Source organism: Paramormyrops kingsleyae, chromosome 5 (genome assembly GCF_048594095.1).
Source record: "Paramormyrops kingsleyae isolate MSU_618 chromosome 5, PKINGS_0.4, whole genome shotgun sequence".
NCBI lineage: Eukaryota > Metazoa > Chordata > Actinopteri > Osteoglossiformes > Mormyridae > Paramormyrops > Paramormyrops kingsleyae.
Window position 1 is genome coordinate 40,003,512 of NC_132801.1, and position 19,952 is coordinate 40,023,463.

The window sequence follows — 19,952 nt, forward strand, 5'->3', positions numbered from 1 at the left end:
TGGAAAGCATTACAAAGCTATTTCTAAGGCTCTGGAACTCCAACAGACCACAGTAACAGCTGTGGAGAAAACCTGGAACAAGTGGTGAGTCTTCCAAGGAGTGGCTGGCCTATCAACATTCCTCCAAGAGCACACTGACAGCTCAGCCAGGTAATCTCAAAAGAACCCCAACTAACATCTAAGGAACTGACGTTGTGGGGATACTGTGCTGCTTTATGGCTTGGGCAACGTGCCATAACAGATGGAACCACAAATCCTGCTTACATGGGTCATATGATAGATACAATTATTTAAAATGATCTAAAATCTGTGTGTGGTTTGAAAACATTTAGTGTGAGACATGTGGAATGAGGAAATACTTTTCACAGCACTGTAGCTAATGATTTCAGTGTTTTTCTGCAATGTATTGGATCAGAGTTACATTCTCTCTATGGGTCATTTTATTTTAACATGCTATTAAATAAAAGACAGGTTATTAAAATAATTTGTTTTCATCTGCATATTTTTACTGTTATTAAAAACAGCAGGTTATTTACAAATATATGTACATTTAAATGTAGCATCTCATTTACTTGGCAGATGGTGTTTATTCCTTGGAATCTTAGCATACCAAATAGAAAAAAATGCACTTTGCACTGAATCTTTGCACCTTTTAAACTGAAACATTTTGGCATACAAAGACAAACATATAAAATAAAATAAAAATGCATTAAGTGCAAAAAATAAACACCCAATGATTTAAGCTATCCCAAAACAACTTGAAAACACTTGATTCCAGAAGCTTTCTCTCTGATAATGTTTATTTTTGTTGTGTTCAGAATAACAAAAAAATATCCATAAATAAAAACATTTATATTTAACAATCTTGTTATCTAACCCAGAACATCTTGCTATTTTGAGGCTTATTAACACTGCTCAAAATCTTGTCATTGTAGTAGAAATTGTTGTGCTCTAAATCAAGAAACATGCTTCGAAATGGGATAAAGTCAAATGCGGTGAGTTGGCTGTTTTCTTAAAAAATAATTATTTCATGGGAAGAAAAGATTACAAAACTTTTTTTATGGATGACAAAAAGTACCTTTAAGGTAACTATGGGGATAAGACATATTTAAAACATATCCCAATGAAAGAATACTTGCAGATTTTAAATGTTACCCTTAGAAATGATAGAGAATACCAAGTTTTTCCCTACCACTTTATACACAAGCTGAACCTATTCACACTACCATGCAAAGGTCTTCAGGAAGGCATGATGCTCCATATGCAACGAGATGCTGTTCTGCAATAAGCATGGCCACTCTTGATGAGCTTCTACTTGCCATATTCATCCTCATGAATAAAATATGGGTTTTCCTGGCCTTGTACAAGGTGGGAGTACTTTGAAGTATTTCTTCCTGCAAAGTTCTTCAGGTCATCATAGTACCCCTGCAGGGAAAAAGCCATTTACTTTGTAATTCTTCTTGAACCTAAAGGCAAAGGTAGAGGCCTTAGCAACATAGGCTAACAGCTAGAGTTCTTTAAAAACCTGAGCTTCCTTAATCATCTACTGCAGTCATTTTACCTGAAGATAAACACTATAACTGATAAATATTATTTAATAAAAATATCTACTGTCTTTGCTCTATGGGTACTGTCTATGCACCAGAATTTCCCCCTGGAATCAATCAAATCCATCTTAATCTTACTTAATCTTAACATTCCTACAGACTCATTCTGGCATTTGACAGAACTGAACTAAACCTGTAGTACTTGGGTACAGAGACCAGTAGCATAATAAAAAACCCTTTGACATGCCTTAGGCAGACTGAATTTAGAGTTATTTGGGAAGGTTATAGCTCTGTTCTGAAAATGGCTGCTGAAAAATCATTTCAAAGTACATAAACTTTTACTTTCAACACTGAAGCTTGTTTTGTGAAACAAATACTACACGGGCCCAAAATTCCCACTCAGCAACAGTTGAACAGCACATACTTCCAAATCAAACTCCAGGGTTTACAGTAGAAACATTGCCTTTTTACCCGTCTGCTTGGCACTTGTTCCCTGGCGGCCATGGGCTGTGTGTTGCCATTTTCTGTCATTTCCATTTCTGGCCGCTCCCAATGGTTGTTTGTGTTGGCCCGTGGGATCTTAGGGATTCCCTGATTGGGCAACGGTTCAGCAGCATTGGGGCTGGAGTACGGACTGCCATAGTTATGACCTTTACTCGTAGTCCTGAAAGTGCATATTTCAGTGTTAGAATCACATGGCTTCTTTTGGGTAAGACAAAAGGAGGAGCCTAAAGCCATGGGGAAGAACTCAAAGCCAAGGGGGACAGTTCAGAGACAAGGGGAGAAGCTCAAAGACAAGGTGTACAGTGCAAAAATGAGGGAAGGGGTTTAAAAACTAGGGGAGGAAGTCAAAGACAAGGGGAAGAGCTCAAGAGAATCTGAAATTGTTTGTAGTCATGTTCTGCAGAGACAAAGCAGCTGTTGGCAGGGTGAATCTGGGGATGCACCTGCAGCAGATGATGAGCAGTGCGATGAGTGTGAAGAGCAGCAGCCCCCCCAAGACACAGGAGATCACTACCACTGCCAGCAAGGCGGCTGCAAGCAGAACAGGGAACAGATAAGCTGTACTCCTGGCACTGTTAGCTGAAAAAATACAGTTAAAACTCATACTGCACTAAAACGGTATCCTCAAATGTAATTAATGAATTTGTTATATAAATATTAGGCATTGAAATGATTAAAAGGGTGCACCTGTTTGAAATAAATCAAAACACTACTCTGAGAACACTGAAACATTGCTTTGCTTCAAAGAAAAACAGAAATACTAGCTTACAGTCACTGCAATTGAATCCTGAATAACCAAAGGGGCATCTGAAAGGCAAAAATAGAACATTACAGAAAGCACCCTGGAATCCCCCATACATGCTTGACTATTATGGCTGTCAGTGTATGATATCATAATCTAGTGCAGTGGTTCCCAAACTGGGGCGCGCGCCCTCCTAGGGGGGCGCAGAGGTATTGCGGAGGGATGCACCAATGGGATACCCTCAGGGGCATGTGCCACCATAAAATCGATTCACAGACTGGACGATTAAATAAATAAAGCAGCGCAACATTACAGTAACTAACAATAAATAAACCACTAACTTACGTGTACTATTAGAGCATTTATGTAATTTATTTCAACTTTATTTTACCAGGTAAATTAACTGAAAACCAGTTCTCACTGCTTTACGTGATATTCGGGAGAAATACATGTAGCAATTAACGCATCGCAACTTCCTGGGATACAAACGTCATACAAACCACACGTTCTTCAGCCATTAAGGGCAAAGTTGTGTCGTCACGGAGGCAGTTCCAGTTTGTTCAGCCGGCTGAGTGGTGCTGTACGATCTGTCTTAAGTCGTCTTGCTCTTGCAAGGTTTTTGTACCATGTGACATGGTGACGTGTGACGACGTTTTGCAGCGCCGGACAAAAAAATCTAACCATATCATGAAAAACGAGGTTTAAAATTTCTACATGAATTGCAGGGAGACTATCAATTAATGGGTATGATTTAGTGTTGTTTTGTGCTATAGTATAGGCTGAAACCTGCGGCTATCATTAAAAACAAAATACGGTAATCGTAAGACAAACTTTAATTTGTGTACGCCAATGAATATTAACAGGAATGTTAAATCTGCATTTGCATAATTTCAAACTTATGCTGGACTTTTATTTTTAATTGATTGCTCTTTTTTCTCCCACAGTGGTGAAATTGCACCATTTGTATTTTGTAATTGCATTTGTTTCGCTCAATTAGAAAAGAGAGTTGTATTTCAAATAAAGTTTGAATCTGAACCTGTGTAGTTTGAATGGGGGGGGGGGCTCAATAATGTTCCTATCTAGAAAAGGGGGGTCCTGCAGAGAAAGTTTGGGAACCACTGATCTAGTGCAAAAGAAAAATCCTAAATATTGCATTTGGTGCAGTTTTGCCAAACTGCCACATGGTGGAGCCAGTTCTCAAAACAATGGCAAGTTGCTCTGTCAGTACTTACGAAACACATCTCCCATTTTCGGCTTTCTGACCAATTGGGCAAGCTGTGGAAACAAAAACATAACAGAGCTAAAACAAAAGCTGGACATGTGCTGAGTAACTGTCAGATTGCCAGTCTAATTAATCTTCTTAGTTACACATCACACCAGTAATACAGGCCTAACACTTAAATATAATACCACATTACTCAGCTGCTACATAGAGAAGCCACAAAGGAGTCAGATTAAGGGTGTTTTCACATATAGTCCTCTTTAAAGGAACCAAACTCAGACCTCTAGAAGTGGTCCCAAAAGTGGACCAACAGAAAGAGAACTCAGTTCTTTTTGTGTTCACAAAAACTAAAAGCGAACCAGACTGAGACTACCTCCCAGTGTGGTCTCAATTTAGTTCATTTCAAAGGGGTCTGAGTTCCTTTGGAGTGTTCACATATATGCAAAAAATGCTGACTAATCGATCTGAGTTCGCTTTAAAGGATGAAACAGACCAAGTGTAAAAACACCCTAAACCCCATGAAATATCCAACTGTATAATTATTTAAACCAATCACATGTGCAAAGGTGTGTTTAATTTAATTCATTCACTTAAAATTAAGTCTAAATAGTGCCATAATCAAAAACAAGTATAGAACATAGACTATGAAATACAGTGCAAATGAGGTTAGGGTGGCATCTCAACTTGGCAGAGGAAGAGTTGGAATCCAGGAATATAGTGATCTAAATAATGGCTATTTGATGGTTATGTCTCCCCAAACAAACAAAACTCCATTCTTTTTCTATAGCCATAGAAACTTTAAGGGCTGCAGAAAAATACCATAAACCAATACACAAGGGAGGACTGTAAGTGTGCCATTGTCAAGGGATGAAGCAGTGGTGTGTCTGACCTGCTCTCGTTTACTCTCTGCCCTGGATGGGGCCCTGCCAGTGTGCTGTTGGGAAGCATTACTGAAGATACTACACTCTAAATCAGTGTTTCCCAATCCAGTCCTCAGGGACCCATGGACAGTCCACATTTTTGCTCAGAGAAAAAATGTGAACTGTCTGGCAGGGAGCTTGGAGGGGGATTGAGGACCGGATTGGGAAACACTTCACTAAACAACTGGCCAGCGAAAACACCCTGTCTTCCTATCAGAGTAACACAGTCCAAAAGGTTAAAAGACTGATGACTTACATTGCTGTCATTTAATTGCTTGGAATTTAGCCCTATCTATGCTGCTAACAGTCTTACTTGCTTTGCACATGTTAACACCACTTGCACAATTCGAGCATGCATCAGACAGGATTCATTTACACAAATTTATTATGGGTCGCTGGAACCTTTGTCCTGAGCTTGTCAATCTCACAACAGTACCCACATCCCCAGTGCTCTGTCCCATCAACACACCCACAAACAAATAACACTCAGGGAATGGACAGCAGACGTAAATAAACATAATAGGACAGTAATGATATTATTAATAACTAACCTATGCAGGTCCTTGTTGAAAACAAAAAGGGCACGTATTCATCCAGACAGGAACATGAGACGATTCCATTGTCAAAGTTGCAAGAGGTAGTATTACTGTCACAATAAGGTGGAGCAGAGTCACATGCACTTGTGGCTTCACAATCAATGGGGAACAAAGAATAGAACAGCACAAGTGTCAGTTTTAAGCCCAAAGCAGCTTTTTATCATCCAGTATGACATTTTGAGTATCAGTACACCCACGAATCCCTGAAACATTTTATTACATGGCCAGCACTACTCAAACACATGTTTTTCCACGCTGATTTTTCATGAATCCCGAGATCACTCTCACCAACGAATTTTGCACTATTGAGAAGTGGGTAATCGTTGTTCTTGATAGCATTATCTATCTTTTCCTCGATGTCCTTCTCCGTGATGGAAGAGCTGTGGGCAAATATATTCTCCAGAGACGCGATGACACTCCCCTGCCTGCAGGCACAGCCACCAGATCAGCAAAATACTTTCTCATTTCCTCATTGTTGCTGCCAGGCAACATGAAATACACATAATACAATTTCTGGACAGCAATACCTTTTTTTATATTATTTTTATAAGCAGCCATTAACTTAAAAAAAGACAAAGTGCTGTCACTGAAGTACCTCTATTATGGGGTTAATGACATTACAATCATCAATTCAAGTCAAGAGTTACTCACTTGAGGCTGATGACTTTGGATTCCTTATATCCTTCATTGTCCTTTAATACCTGCGCCATCTACAGTGCACAATACACTCATGGTCATCCATTCATACCCTCTCAGCTCCCCACAAAGCGGAGAAATGATAATAAATAAAACATTTTCATATGTAAAATACAAACTGCCCAAATGTAGAATATATTGAGGGACACACGCTTTAGCTGGTCCCAACACAGACAGAAAATATGTGTGTGTTTGTGTGTGTGTGTATGAAAACAGTACATACCATTTCTGAGATGCTCTGTGCCGTCTCTTTAAATATTTTTGACGTTGTGTCAGACATCTGGGTACTAAAATTCGAATTTGTCAAATGAAGGTTGCCAGGAAAGACCTTAGCTGCAATACAAATGGGACAAACATACAATAACAGACAATCAGTTCATCAAAAGTGAGACTTGGTGATGCACCAAGTATGCACATCTATACTTAATGCATAACATTATTTATTTGTATATACATGGGAACCTGGTTCTAATCAGTCCTTAAACCTGCACATCTAGGGGGACACTGCACATTTTGTAAATATTGATTCACTGACTTGCACCATTGCTTATAGATAAAAGCCATTCATCCATCCATCCATCCTCTACACCTGTTCGCCAGTCACAGGGGTCCAGAGCCTGGAAGCTATGTGAATTTGACAGGGAATAACCCAGGATCGGATGGCAAGACAGGGTACATACACCATTCACACCTACAGGCAATTTGGCAACTCTAGTCTTGGCATGTTGAGCATGTGCTTGGACCATGGGGGGAAACTGAAGCCCCCAGAGGAATCCCCCAACAACATTGGGAAAACATGCAAACTCCACACACATGGAGCCGAGATGGCAACTTGAACCGTGACACCAGAGGTGTGAGGCAACAGTGCTAAGCACTGCACCACCGTGCCATCATTTATTTAATCTATTTTATTTCTATTCTTGTTATTTTTCTTAAGTTATGTTCTATGCTGTGTATGACTGTATGTACCAATACTGCCATGACAAATTCCTAGTACATTCAGGTGAACCTGGCTGTTAAAGTGAGTTCTGATTCTGATGAAGAACATGGTAAAAACAAAGGAATGGGACAAGTTCATTATTGGTGTTTTTACACTTCAGTGGTGTAGATCACATTTTTGTATACTTCCAAATAATGATATTAATTAACTAATTAATCTAGCATGAACATGTACCAGTTATGCAGCTGCTCCCAGTGAAGAACATCCCAGAGAGGCACTGGCAGGTGAAGTTTTCATAGAGGTCTACACAGATGCTCTCAGAAGGACAAGGATTGGACAAGCAAAATCCTGATAGGAAATAAAAAATACAGTCTGCTTCAAAAAGATATTCATGTTCATTATGCAAAGTGTAACCTAGATAAATATTAAGCGGATGCACATCCAGATTAATTAATGTATTTATCAGTTTTTTAGAGTCCCTTTCCACATAAATAGAGTAATATAACAAGATTATGCCACTAGTGAAACAGCATTCCCACCCTTAGTGCTGTCAAACTGATAGCTAGCCATTAAATAATACGGGATAACCACCTGGGACCAGGGTGGTTGCAATGATAGGGATGGTCTTGGTCACCATTGTTGTGGGAGTAGAGGTGCCGTCTCTGGTTGAGATTGAGGTGTCTTTTGCATGAAATATAATAAACAAAAATAAGCAAAAAATAAGCAAGCTCAATGGCAGAGCATAAATATGTACTGACAAGGCATGTCATATGACTAAAACAGTAAGGCAGGGGATAGACCTGAAACAGTAAATAATTCGGTACTGCTGATGCCATCAGTGCTGGTTGGTTCTGCCTGATCTGTGGAAGTGGTGGGGATGGTACTGTAGGTGCTGGAATCAAGGAGAGTTCTCATTTCGCTTGTTGAAATGCTGTCGTCAGTTGCAGTGGTGTAATCACTTTTACCTGAATGTTAAAAAAGAATCATATCTAAAGATTAAAAAACATTTGTCAGACTTGTCATTTATTCATCCATATTGGATATGTCATGTTGTCACGTAAATGCAGTAGGACACTAGCCTGTAGGAGACGATGTCAGTGTTTCTGTGCTGCTGGTGTTATTGGTGTCACTGGTTCGTTCTGTTTGCTCTCTGCTATTGGGCTGGATGGTACTGGAGATGTTTGATCCAGGAACAGGGAAAGCCTCCTCTGTTAGTGTGGGGCTGGCAGCAGTACTATTTGGGCTACCAGGATCAGTAACAGTGTAGGAGGAGTGGTAAGGAGCAGTGGAAGTGTGATTTACTACTGGAGAGGAGGCAGAAGGGCTGCTTCGGCTTTCCATTGTTGTAATTGAATCTGCCGGGTAAAAAAGGGTAAAAAGGACACATTAAACACAACACAAGGCAATGATCACACACATGTGCACACACACATTGTAATTATATCTTTGTGGGGACTCTCGATTCATTCCTATGGGGAAACTCTAATCCCAACATGACAACCTTAACTCCTACCAAGCACTAACCTTAACCATAAGTAACCAAACAATTTTAGTGTATTTGATTACATTCACAGATCTTTGTTGTTGTCCCCACAACGTTAAAATAACTGTTTTTTATTACACTGTGGGGTACATTTGGTCCCCACAATGTAATATAAACATAATCCACACAGACACACACAGACGGATATATATATGAACAGGATAATGGGATAATGCTATGTGATACCACAGCGGGTGGTAGTAGTCAGCCTGGGTCCTCCTGAGTGGGTGGAAGTTCTATACTGGTGTGTGTGTGTGTGTGTGTGTGCCGGGGGGGGGGGGGGGGGGGTACTGCAAATAGGCAATACAAAAACAAATAACACAACACAGGAATTTCCACATTTTTTATAAGCTTAATGTGACTTATCGCAGGTCACGCAGCAGGAACAATGTGCAAAGAGAAGGGTCGTTGAAGACTGGAAGGACTTATAAACATTCCCACAGCTCTTCTTGGCCGTGTTTCAGCCCACTCCTGTCTTTGTCTATACATATGTGCTCTTTCATTGGTCAGCCAGGAAACAGATACCATCACTGATTTCTCTTTCTTTATTTAGTAACTCAAAGAGGTTCTGTTACTTCTCAGTACCCTTTTTGCACAAAGTCATTTTTAAAAGAAATGTGTCATATACATGGCAGTTGTATAAGTTTTTAAATACATGCATGTGTGATACTCAGAAATGTCTTGATTCGGGGTATCTTATCTTGAAGTTACCTATATCCATCTAAGCTGAGAATAACACTAGAAAACCCAAAAATACTACGGCACTCACCTGTAGGGTGAGATGTCATCAAATGAGATTCTGGGGGAACTGCAGTCTGGTTGGCATTTACTGTCACTGAGTCAGCGGTTCCAGCTTCAAATCAAAGGGCAACAGGAGTCAGATAAAAATGTAGTAATATTATGTTATTTATACCCTTTTGGTTTGCTATACCTATAAGGCAAGATGTGATTAAGCTAACAGCCAGGCTGGGAGAAGGCCTGATATCAAGTACCATACAATTAGTGCATAAATGATGGCTGTAAACAAAATTCTGCTGATTACATTGACATTATATAACAGAGCATATCAGCTCCATAAACACTGTTGCATAATTTACAAACACTAAATGGTAAGATCATTAAGCAAGAGCCAGAGACATCTATTCACCACTGTGAAAAACAGTAGCAATAGAAACTCTTCTATTGCCAATGTTCAAATTTGCAGAAGCGCCTCTCCCAAGTTCCCCCTCAATTCAGGAACAGCTGGGATCGCAGCAGTGACATGCCACCTGGGCCATAAAGTAAAACGGCTTCCCAACTGCACTCTGTGAAGCAGCATCGACTCGTCATCGTTCAGTACAGGAAATGCCTCTTAGTTTAAGAAGGACAACATGCGGAAGACGAGTGTCCAAAAGACAGACTCTCACCCGCATCCGGAGCAGAACATAATTTAATCTGGACCACGTGACCCCCCCCCCCACCCCCATCCCCATGACTTCTCAGCAAATTCAAATGTCATAACCCTTCCACTCAGCAAAATATATCATTGCCCTAAGAGAAATTAGTTGGGGATCCCTGCTTTAGAATATACATAAGAACTACCAGCAAACCCATTTTATGAATAGAAATATGTATAAACTCTCTCTGTACTCTCTCTATATTCTTAGTGACACCAGTGTGAATGTTATATAGAGCACAGGGGCAAAACTGAATCTGTAAATATACAAAAACATCCAGAAGTATATAACAAAGTATCACAAATTGTAAATGAGTGAAACAGTCTTTTCACAAGGCAATCTCAGAAAAATCAGAACATCAAAAGGATGTACAGATCCGTAATTTTAAGAGTGATAGAAAATAAGCATGCAGTAAAGCTTCCAATAAACATCAACAGTTTCTGCATTATAAGCATTTGCAGAGAAAATTTGCGTGCGAAACTGGATATCTGACTGATGAATGATAACCCCCCCTGCACTGACATCTGTGGCCCCCTCCTCAACCCCCTCATATATCCAGCAGCTATTGTCCTGAAAGTAAGGGTCTCCACAGGACAGAACAAGGCTTCATTGTAGTTGCTGACTGTCCAGTCTCAACTCAGTGAGCATTAGTCCCAAGAGTACTGATAGCCCTTGGCCTACAATGAACAAGGGGCGTTCCTAAAATGCACAGAGCAGTAGAGTACCATTTCAGACTCTGCACTGTGCTCAAAGACATCTGAAGCAGTGAAGAATACCACACACTGCATGTGAATGCATTTCCAACAATAGTAACTTACAGTCTACACTTAGGACTGCAGATATTACACAGTGCCAGTATGACACTGTCATGTGCTCTGTGCCACTCTGATTTCATGGCTTCATGGATGGACCCATGTATTGATTTTCCATTAAATTTCTCCATAAATGCCTGAATAGGCCTGAATAAGGCTTTCCAATCCATGGCTGGTGGTGGAGAACTGGATAAGACCATTGAAGCTAAGGTTTTTTTAAATTAAAACTGGAAGGTCTCACACAACTGAAAAAAAACATCTAAAGCCAAACAGTCTGGTTGTTCCTCCCAGCAGCTGGGAAGCTGGTTTACATGGTTTATGAGAGTGTATTGTTAAAACAATCATTACCAGGTGTGCACCTGGCCTGAAACGTACTCAGAAGCAGAGGATGAAGGCAAACTTCCAACAGAAACCACACCAGAAACACTCCTCAGTTTCCCCAAAGAAGAATGGCAAGGAAAAATTACCGGTATCTCCTCTGAGCAACCATGATGAATTCCTACCTTGACTTATACCTTATACCTTTAAGGCCAAAAAGCCTACCCAGGAACAAAAAGCACATTTGCTCCTTACACAGCATTTGAAGGTGTGTCCTACCTCAAAGCAATGTTGAACTGGGCCTTGACTAAAGCATAAAGGCTCTTAAAAGTTTACTTTTTTTCATAGGAAGGACAACGATAGTGGCTATTATGATTACTATGATTACTATGTTTGTTCATTGTTTTTTTCCAGGAACTGTCAGGACAATCCATGTTCATTCAACAAATGTAAGCCGGTAGCCAAATAGAAGTTGCTGATACTGTGAAAAAAAATTAAACAAGCCATGACTAAGCCATGTAGCTTTTTTTCTTTTTCTTTTTTTTTTTGGTAACAGCAGGGTAGAAAAGGCCCCATATCTCAAAGAGAAGGTGTGTGTAATTTGCATGCCAAATTTAATGAAAAGAAAATGGTGATGCAAAAACCTGGAAATTTGTTGAAATAAAATGGAATGACCCAGTCCAGACTCATTTCTGGAAGCTTTACATGTATAGAATGTACTGCTAAGACAACATTTAGCTGTGCCAGCCCTAAGAAAATGCCATGACTATGACAACATAACGTGACTATGACTTGTTTTGCTTCTCATGTAAACTAAGACAATGACTACTCAGGCTGCTCATGTTCTATTCAAGAATGTTATTGTTTTTAAATAGTCTCTTAGCCACACTGAACCACACCCTGAAAGTGTGCAGCATAAGCACAAATAGTTTTGTACTGGGACCTTTGGAATCTTTGCCAAACAATTTTTTCCTCATGAGAAAAATTATTTTTGTTTTTTGTGATACCTCAGAAATGAAGAAAGCCCCTGAAGATGACGATAACTGTCAAGTTATGCACCCATCATTAAATCATTTGTGTTAAGTGGGTCATTGTGAATTTGTAGATTAAAAGTATGAAATACAATAAAAGGAAAGCGCTTAATGATACAATTATAGGAATGCTTGTAATTTAATGAGATTTCATTACATATTAACCATTTTTCCCTGAATTACTTAGCCTGTAATGAATAAGAGTAAGCCTGGGTCCTACTGCAAGATGCAGATGACCATCCACATACAATCACATGATACACACTGTCTATTGCAGGGTTCACATACAATCACCTGACACACACTGCATACCACAGAGTCTGCATACAATCATATGAGACATGCTGCCTATCGCAGGGTCCGCAAACAATAACATGACACACACTGCCTATCGTAGGGTCCACGTACAATCACATGACACACACTGTCTATTGCAGTGCTCACATACAATCACCTGACACACACTGCATATCGCAGGGTCCATGTACAATCACATGACACACACTGCCTATTGCAGGGTCCACATACAATCACATGACACACACTGCATATTGCAGGGTCCACTTACAATCACATGACACACACTGCCTATTGCAGGGTCCATGTACAATCACATGACACACACTGCCTATCGCAGGGTCCACGTACAATCACATGACACACAGTCTATCACAAGGTTTGCACATAATCACATGACACACACTGTCTATCGCAGGGTTCACATACAATCACCTGACACACACTGCATATCGCAGGGTCCACGTACAATCATATGACACACACTGTCTATCGCAGGGTTTTCACATAATCACATGACACACACTGTCTATCGCAGGGTTCGCATACAATCATATGAAAGACACTGTCTATCGTAGGGTCCACATACAATCACATGACACACACTGCCTATCGCAGGGTCCACATACAATCACATGACACACACTGCCTATCGCAAGGTCCATATACAATTATGGATAGATGAAGAGAAACTAGCTCAGCAAAACTGTGTGGTGACAGCTAAAATAGCTGGAGGAAACTCAATTTCAGACCAAGATCTTACTGATATTTTGAAACAGAACTTCATTTCTAAAAAATCAATAGACTGAAACACTGATGCTTCCCTGTTTGTTAGAATGAGCATATTGTGCTTTAAGCCAATATGGAAATAATATCATTGTGTTCAAGGGCTACACTGGACTATGAAGTTCCCCAGGGTAAATGTCACACATGCTTGCACACAGACAGACACACAGCATTCCCTCTCATGGAGAATCCACCCTGTCCCCAAACCATACAGCAGGGGTGGCCAATCTTATCCGCAAAGGGCCGGTGTGTATGCAGGTTTTTGGGATAACCTGTAGGTCAGCTGTTTAAACCCAGGTGTGAGAACTCTTCAGCCAATCAGTCCTCTAATTAGTAATCTAATTAGGGAGTTGCAGCGAAAACCCGCACACACAGCGGCCCTTTGCGGATAAGATTGGATACCCCTGCCATACAGGTTTTGATAGGATCACAGATGGCTGTGTCATGTATATGAGGATCTGTGGGGTCCATCCCAGCCAGGACTGCCCTCCACCAAAAACAAATCACTCATTCTTTTCTCACTCACTCTCCAACATGGCAGTCTGCATGATCCTCTGCAGATTATCAAACAAGAGTTATCCCTATAATAGCAGTAAAAAAACACAATAAAACCACTTCCCTTTAATAGAAAGAAGTGTCAGACTATGAATGGTAAACTACAAACTCAATCCAGAATCTGTCAGACATTTATTTGTTTAGACTCCAGCCACACCGACACAATGTACCAACATAGTCCATCAGGAAGAATTTTTCTTCATCAGAGTGAGGAGACATATGTATTGATTGATTATATTTATAAGGAAATCAAATTATTGTTAAGCAATGTGTTAAGTCATACAAATAGAGAAGCAATACATCAATAGAATTGTATGATCTTGATAAGTTTAATTAATGATACACAGTGTACTATACACAATCCATTGGTCAAACTGAAAGAAGTGAAAGTGTGATAAGGAGTAAGAGCCTCAAAAAACAGTTAAAATGATCAGGAGGTAGTGATTTATATTGTCTTTGTGAAATGTACATAAAAATGGGGTAAATGGAAAAAAAACGTAGATCTAGTAAATTCCATTCATCCATCCACCCACCATCAAACCACTAATAGAGGATCATTGGGGACATTAAAGATTCATCTGACTAAACTCTTGTCTAGCAAATGCAGAACAAAATGCAGGGAGAGTCATTTTACAGTTTCAATAGAGAAAATGTGTGTTTGATGATGTATCTGGAGATATAAAGAGAGTGTATGAAAGCATTAAATGCTGAGTCATACGCCATAAGATTTCCCTGAGGTAAAAACTTGTTAGAGCTGAAGAGCTGACCACGTAAGGTCACTGTAAGGACATGAACACTTCGTGTTCAAGCACACTTTAGCAATCTTTAATGTTAAGAGCAGTTTGTGAAATGCAAAAATACAAGCCTGGTACCAAAAGCCACCTAACACTTCCTGTGCACAGTGTACACATTGTATAATGTACACAGACACAAACTAAACTTACGTGCGTCATATTGATACAGGCAAAACAGAAAAGAATGGTACCTCTCAGGTACTTAAAAAAGGATTTTAAGTAGTTTTACAAAAGAACAGAGGGAACATTTAGACCATATATTTTTTGGAATACTTTACTATTTAATAATATTGTTATGACACTATTGTGTCCAATATATATGTTGCAAAGAGCACAGACTACAAGCAAACTACAGCTTGGGCTTTCCGGAGTTTTCCTTATGGAAAAAGAAATAAATTTCATAGGAAAAGTTTCATTTTAAAGTAATCAATAAAACAGATTTTTTTTGCCAGTGGTTCTTAGATATGTTCTAAAACAATATTGCTTGAAACAAAATATTTAACTGCCCATGAATATGGGAACTTTAACTTGAGTTTGACTAATATTGATGTATCACACATTTATACAACATTAATGCCAGCTTCCACCGTTGCCAAGGGAACATCTCCAACTTGCACAGACGGATTAGACTGAATTCCTGAAATACTAGGAAGTGTTGAACTTTTGATTAAAGGACACTGAGAGAGCAAGGGGCAAAGGTTATAGTCTACTCAGCTGAATAGCTGCAACTCAGATATTAAAATACCTTTTAATGGAGGGTAATGTCAAAGTCAGTAGTTATCGTAGTACAGTCAATTTAATGCTGCATTTCTTTTCTATTTACTTATTGCAATACACTGCCGGTTTGTCAATGAAAATTCTTCTGGATCCTTTACCCACACTTTCCTGTCTGACCCCTGTTTCTTTTTGCCTTTGGGAATTACTGACCTTGTCAGGTATGGTGATCACAGTCCCACAAGCCCTGCGATACCAGCATTGTTCCTGGCCCTTTCACAGTCCTCCCAATACTGGCCACATTCAATGAATTATTTGTTGAGAGGGGGGCACTGAAACCAGGACATTCTTTATGCAGCCAGTAATGCTTATAATCTTTTTGATTGAGACTCCCTATCATATAGAGGATCCTGTGAGGCCTGTAGAGGGGCAGTATTCCTTGATCCAATATCATTGTGTTCTCTCAAAAGTTTGAATGCTCATTTTAATGGACACCATGAAGCTATAGCCTCTTATTCTGAAAACAGACCACAAGTAAATTTGCCCTTCTAGTATATTTGGTACTGATGAGTGATGTTAATTTCCATCTTTAATATGCTTTCTGTACAGCGCTATAGTAACAGTTCTAAGACTTGTCACCTGACAAACAAGCCTGTCCAATTCGATTAACTAAGGAATCAAGGGCTCTTTTTACAACATATTTAAGTCTTGCTTGCTTGACTTAAAGCCAGCTATGAAGGAACCACTGGTCTAATTGTACTAATTATATTCAAAATTTGTATTGGTAATAAAAAAACTCAAAATAAAATTCAAAAGCCCAAAGAGTTCATTCAATGCATTCAACACCCAGGCAGTCATATGTAATACAATTATTCTTTTTTTTTAATAAATCATTCAAAAGTATCTATCCAAGTTCATCATTCAGTAATAATAAAGAAAATAATGTTTGTATTAACTAAAGTAGAAACATAATAAGAGAAGTTTTACTATGGAGCAATTTCTATGATTGAGACTTCATGAAACTGCTATTCCCTTCTGTGTGGGAGACTTAATGTACTGTAAACACCTCAATTTTGCAGTTTAACAGTCAACAGTAAAATCTGTTTCTTAGAACTGCTGTCTGAGGGATGAAAGTCAGGCAGGCAGACAGACAGACAGACACACAGGCAGGCAGTCTAGCTAACAGTACAGCCCACTTAAAACTGAAAGTCTTTCTGAAGCTTTTCTATGCACAGCGGGTAAAGCAGCTGAAGATTTGAAGCTGGAAAGGGACACTGATTGAGGCTTTAACCGGAAATCCTGAGGAACAATACCAAGCTCTCTAAACAGATATGTAAGTGTCTGTTAAGTAACTAAAAACAATTGTTGTACAATGCCAAATAATTCAGCTGTATTTCACATGGCATGACAGCACTGTTGACACAATATGAGGTTATCATTACAATACTCAAAAAGATCTAAGCCTCAAAATAATACACTTATTGTTCAAAGACTGAGGCTTCAGCATTACCTTCAGTTTTGTTTTCATTAAGCCCCAAAGGGAGGACTGAGAATGGAAATAACAATGACATCAACAATAAAAAATAAACTTAAAGAATCCCCATCACTATATTTCTGTAAAAAATAAAAAAAACTGAAAAATTTTAAAGTAAATATATCTTTTGTTTCATGAAAATACACTGCCTGGCCAAAAAAATTAATATTTTGTTGGACCGCCTTTAGGTTTGATTAGGGTGCACATTCGTTGATGCATTGTTTCCACATGCTTATGCTTATCTCAACACTTTTTTCCATCCAGATTTGCATTCATTTCTTGTGAAGATCTTGTATAGCACATCTCTAAGACTTTCAATAGGGTCATGACTGTGGTGGCCAATTCATGTGTGAAAATGATCCCTCATGCTCCCTGCAGCATTCTTTGACAATTCCAGCCCGATGAATCATGACATTATCGTTCTGGAATATGCCCGTGCCACTAGGAAAGAATAATCAATTGATGGGGCAACCTGGCTGTTCATTAGTTTCAGGAACGCATCTGACTTCACTTTATTGCTGCAGAACATTGCTGATCTGTAATAAAGATCCAGTCATTGGATCTTAAACGCTTACTAATTTAAATTCAAACAGTGACTTTTTTTGGGCAGGCAATGTAGATACACAGACACAGCAGTATTCCTCAGCAGAGGAGCATATGGCAGTTACAGGCTGTCCTTGGGAGTTTTTCCTCACTTGTCAAACACCTCACTAATAAAAGTCTAAATGTGATAATGACAATATATTGTTTCCTGAACTAACAAAAGTTCAGATAACAGTGCAGCACAGAAAAAAGGTCAGAAGAAGGTCACACTGTTGGCAACTTTTAAAACTGTAATCCGACAGTCAGCAAAGGACTGGAGTTGGTGCTTTAGAAACAAAGCATGCTTCACTGATTATACCCACTGATGCTGATGATCAAGAAAGTTTCCTGAATGCTCAGTCAGCAGTAACGTAAGAGTTCATTGCCATGGAGACAGCTCAGATTTAAAAGTGGATTAAACAATCCACTGCTAAATCAAATCTGTGACCACATGCTTTTTTGTTTAACAAGCTACAATAATCCCTATAGTTATAAAGGGATTTGATCATAATGCTTTTTCTGTAAATTATAATTTAAAGAGATGGACATCTTAAATTCTGTATAAAACACATATGTGCATAAAACATATTCCTTGATAAGTAAAATCATGTGGTTAATACTAACATTGTTGCTTGGCTTGTATTGATTGACTAAAATTATTGAATCATTTCAATAATTAATTTTGCACTTGAGCAAAATTATACATTACAATTATTTTTTTCTGCAATATTTGAATACTGCTTCTATTCAAATGCATATTAGATCAGTTAAAATGTAATAAAGGATGTTCTTATTTTGCCTTATTTGAACTGTCTGAAAGTTTGAAATAGTTACTCATATAAAAGTTTAATAAGATTACAGTAAAAGAACAAATAGCATAATTATGTACACATTCAAAAATTTACATTATCTGGAATTATGATGATGAATATGTTATGGTAGTGCTTACTGGTGGCCTCCCACAAATGGCGGAGTATTCATGCCATATGTCTGAAATAGTCAAAGGTCTCAAAATGAGCTCAAATTTAGCTTTCAAATTCAGGAACTGTAGTCATTGTTACAAAACTGTGCTCGTAATCCCCCTCCCCCTTCCAAGACACACACACAAACATAGGTTAATCATGCAGAAAATGTTATACAATGACATAGTAGACTTTAAATTTAGTGATAATCATGTAATGTAAAGCAGTCTCTTGACAATTCCTTTTTCTGCCCCTTCTTTGCCCATTCAGTTTTCTATTGGTTAACAATTCATGCTTACCTGCATTACTGGTCTGTCTGTAAATCGTTGTTACTAATGCAAAGTGAAATAAGAGCATTAAGGTATTCATAATTTAGAAAAAAAATAAAAACGTAAATAATTTATAAAAACTTTATTCTTAAAAAGAAAAACTAAATAAAAAAAATCAGCTTAGTGTAGTTTCTTTTTTGTCTCTGTGACAAAATCCTCTCTGATCGTCTCCTATTTCTTATCGGTGCGAAATGTGAAGCAGGTCCAGGTGTTTCAAGCTAAGGCTTTGAGTACTTGAGCAGCTGACGCCAGACCACTCCCTCCTGGGTGGTGCTTACTGGGGTAGTTGATGTATTAACTTTGTGAAACACATGCATTTATTTTGCCATAAAACATCATATTAAACATATTTTGTACCTTTATGGTAACTGTGACGTTTGCAGATAGGCTATTTAACGTATTCATGGAAACAGGGCTATATACACATTTATAAACAAGTGAGAAATAACTGTACAGATATGTACTTAAGTTTCAGTATTCAGCTACAGCTGTGTCAGTTCTGTTAAATACTCTTTGGCCAACAGACCTACAGTGTGTGTGACAAAGATTTTAGGGATTTTTTTTTCATACGTTTTCTGCGAGTCTAAGTCTGTATTTTCATTGGAATTGCTTTAAATTTGAATTGCTTAATACTGTACTGTTAAAATGGAATGGGAATTATGCCAGTTTTTCTGCTTATTTGAATTGTTTATTACAGGAACCCTTACATGGGGAGATGGAATATTAACACAGTATTAATAATTAGTAATAAATTTGCCACTGTTTAAATTTATTACGATGGAATGCATTAAATTATTATTAACTATTTACGATTACATTTATCATACATTACTGATGGTGAAATTACTATGGATTGGCATTGACTTGACATGACTTGAGACTTGTCTTGAAAGTTAGGACTTGTGACTTATTTGTGACTAGTACATATGTGATACTAAGCCACACATATGTGATATATATATATAATCATGAATCGATCAAATTATAAGTAGATCTAATTATAATTCAACCAAATGACATTGTCAAGGAATTCTGAGAATTTCAATATACTGTTACTTCCATCGCTGTTATGGATGACGTCTTATCAACTGG

General features: G+C 38.5%; 1 protein-coding gene across 1 annotated transcript; it reads right to left on the reverse strand.

Annotated features, from left to right (window-relative positions):
- Window positions 1–484: 484 nt before the first annotated feature.
- Window positions 485–19,072, reverse strand: muc13b (mucin 13b, cell surface associated). The gene is made up of 15 exons (XM_072712735.1): window positions 18,831–19,072; window positions 9,480–9,563; window positions 8,253–8,522; window positions 7,968–8,138; window positions 7,759–7,848; window positions 7,402–7,515; window positions 6,451–6,560; window positions 6,183–6,241; window positions 5,820–5,956; window positions 5,487–5,621; window positions 4,026–4,068; window positions 2,821–2,858; window positions 2,495–2,582; window positions 2,019–2,211; window positions 485–1,425 (listed from the first exon to the last, which is right to left on the reverse strand). Exons 1-15 carry the CDS (start codon window positions 18,898–18,900, stop codon window positions 1,312–1,314), a joined length of 1,716 nt encoding a protein of 571 aa, XP_072568836.1. The 5' UTR covers window positions 18,901–19,072; the 3' UTR covers window positions 485–1,311.
- Between the last annotated feature and the right edge of the window lie 880 nt (window positions 19,073–19,952).

What these genes read in the sequence shown, in the direction of transcription:
- muc13b (XM_072712735.1), bottom strand. Translation starts at nt 18,900, where the DNA reads ATGAATACCTTAATGCTCTTATTTCACTTTGCATTAGTAACAACGATT. An exon ending in CGAATTATTTACTGTTTCAG is followed by an intron (nt 7,849 to 7,967) that starts GTCTATCCCCTG and finishes TTCATGCAAAAG; the next exon opens with ACACCTCAATCTCAACCAGA. An exon ending in CTGCTCATCATCTGCTGCAG is followed by an intron (nt 2,212 to 2,494) that starts GTGCATCCCCAG and finishes ATGCACTTTCAG; the next exon opens with GACTACGAGTAAAGGTCATA.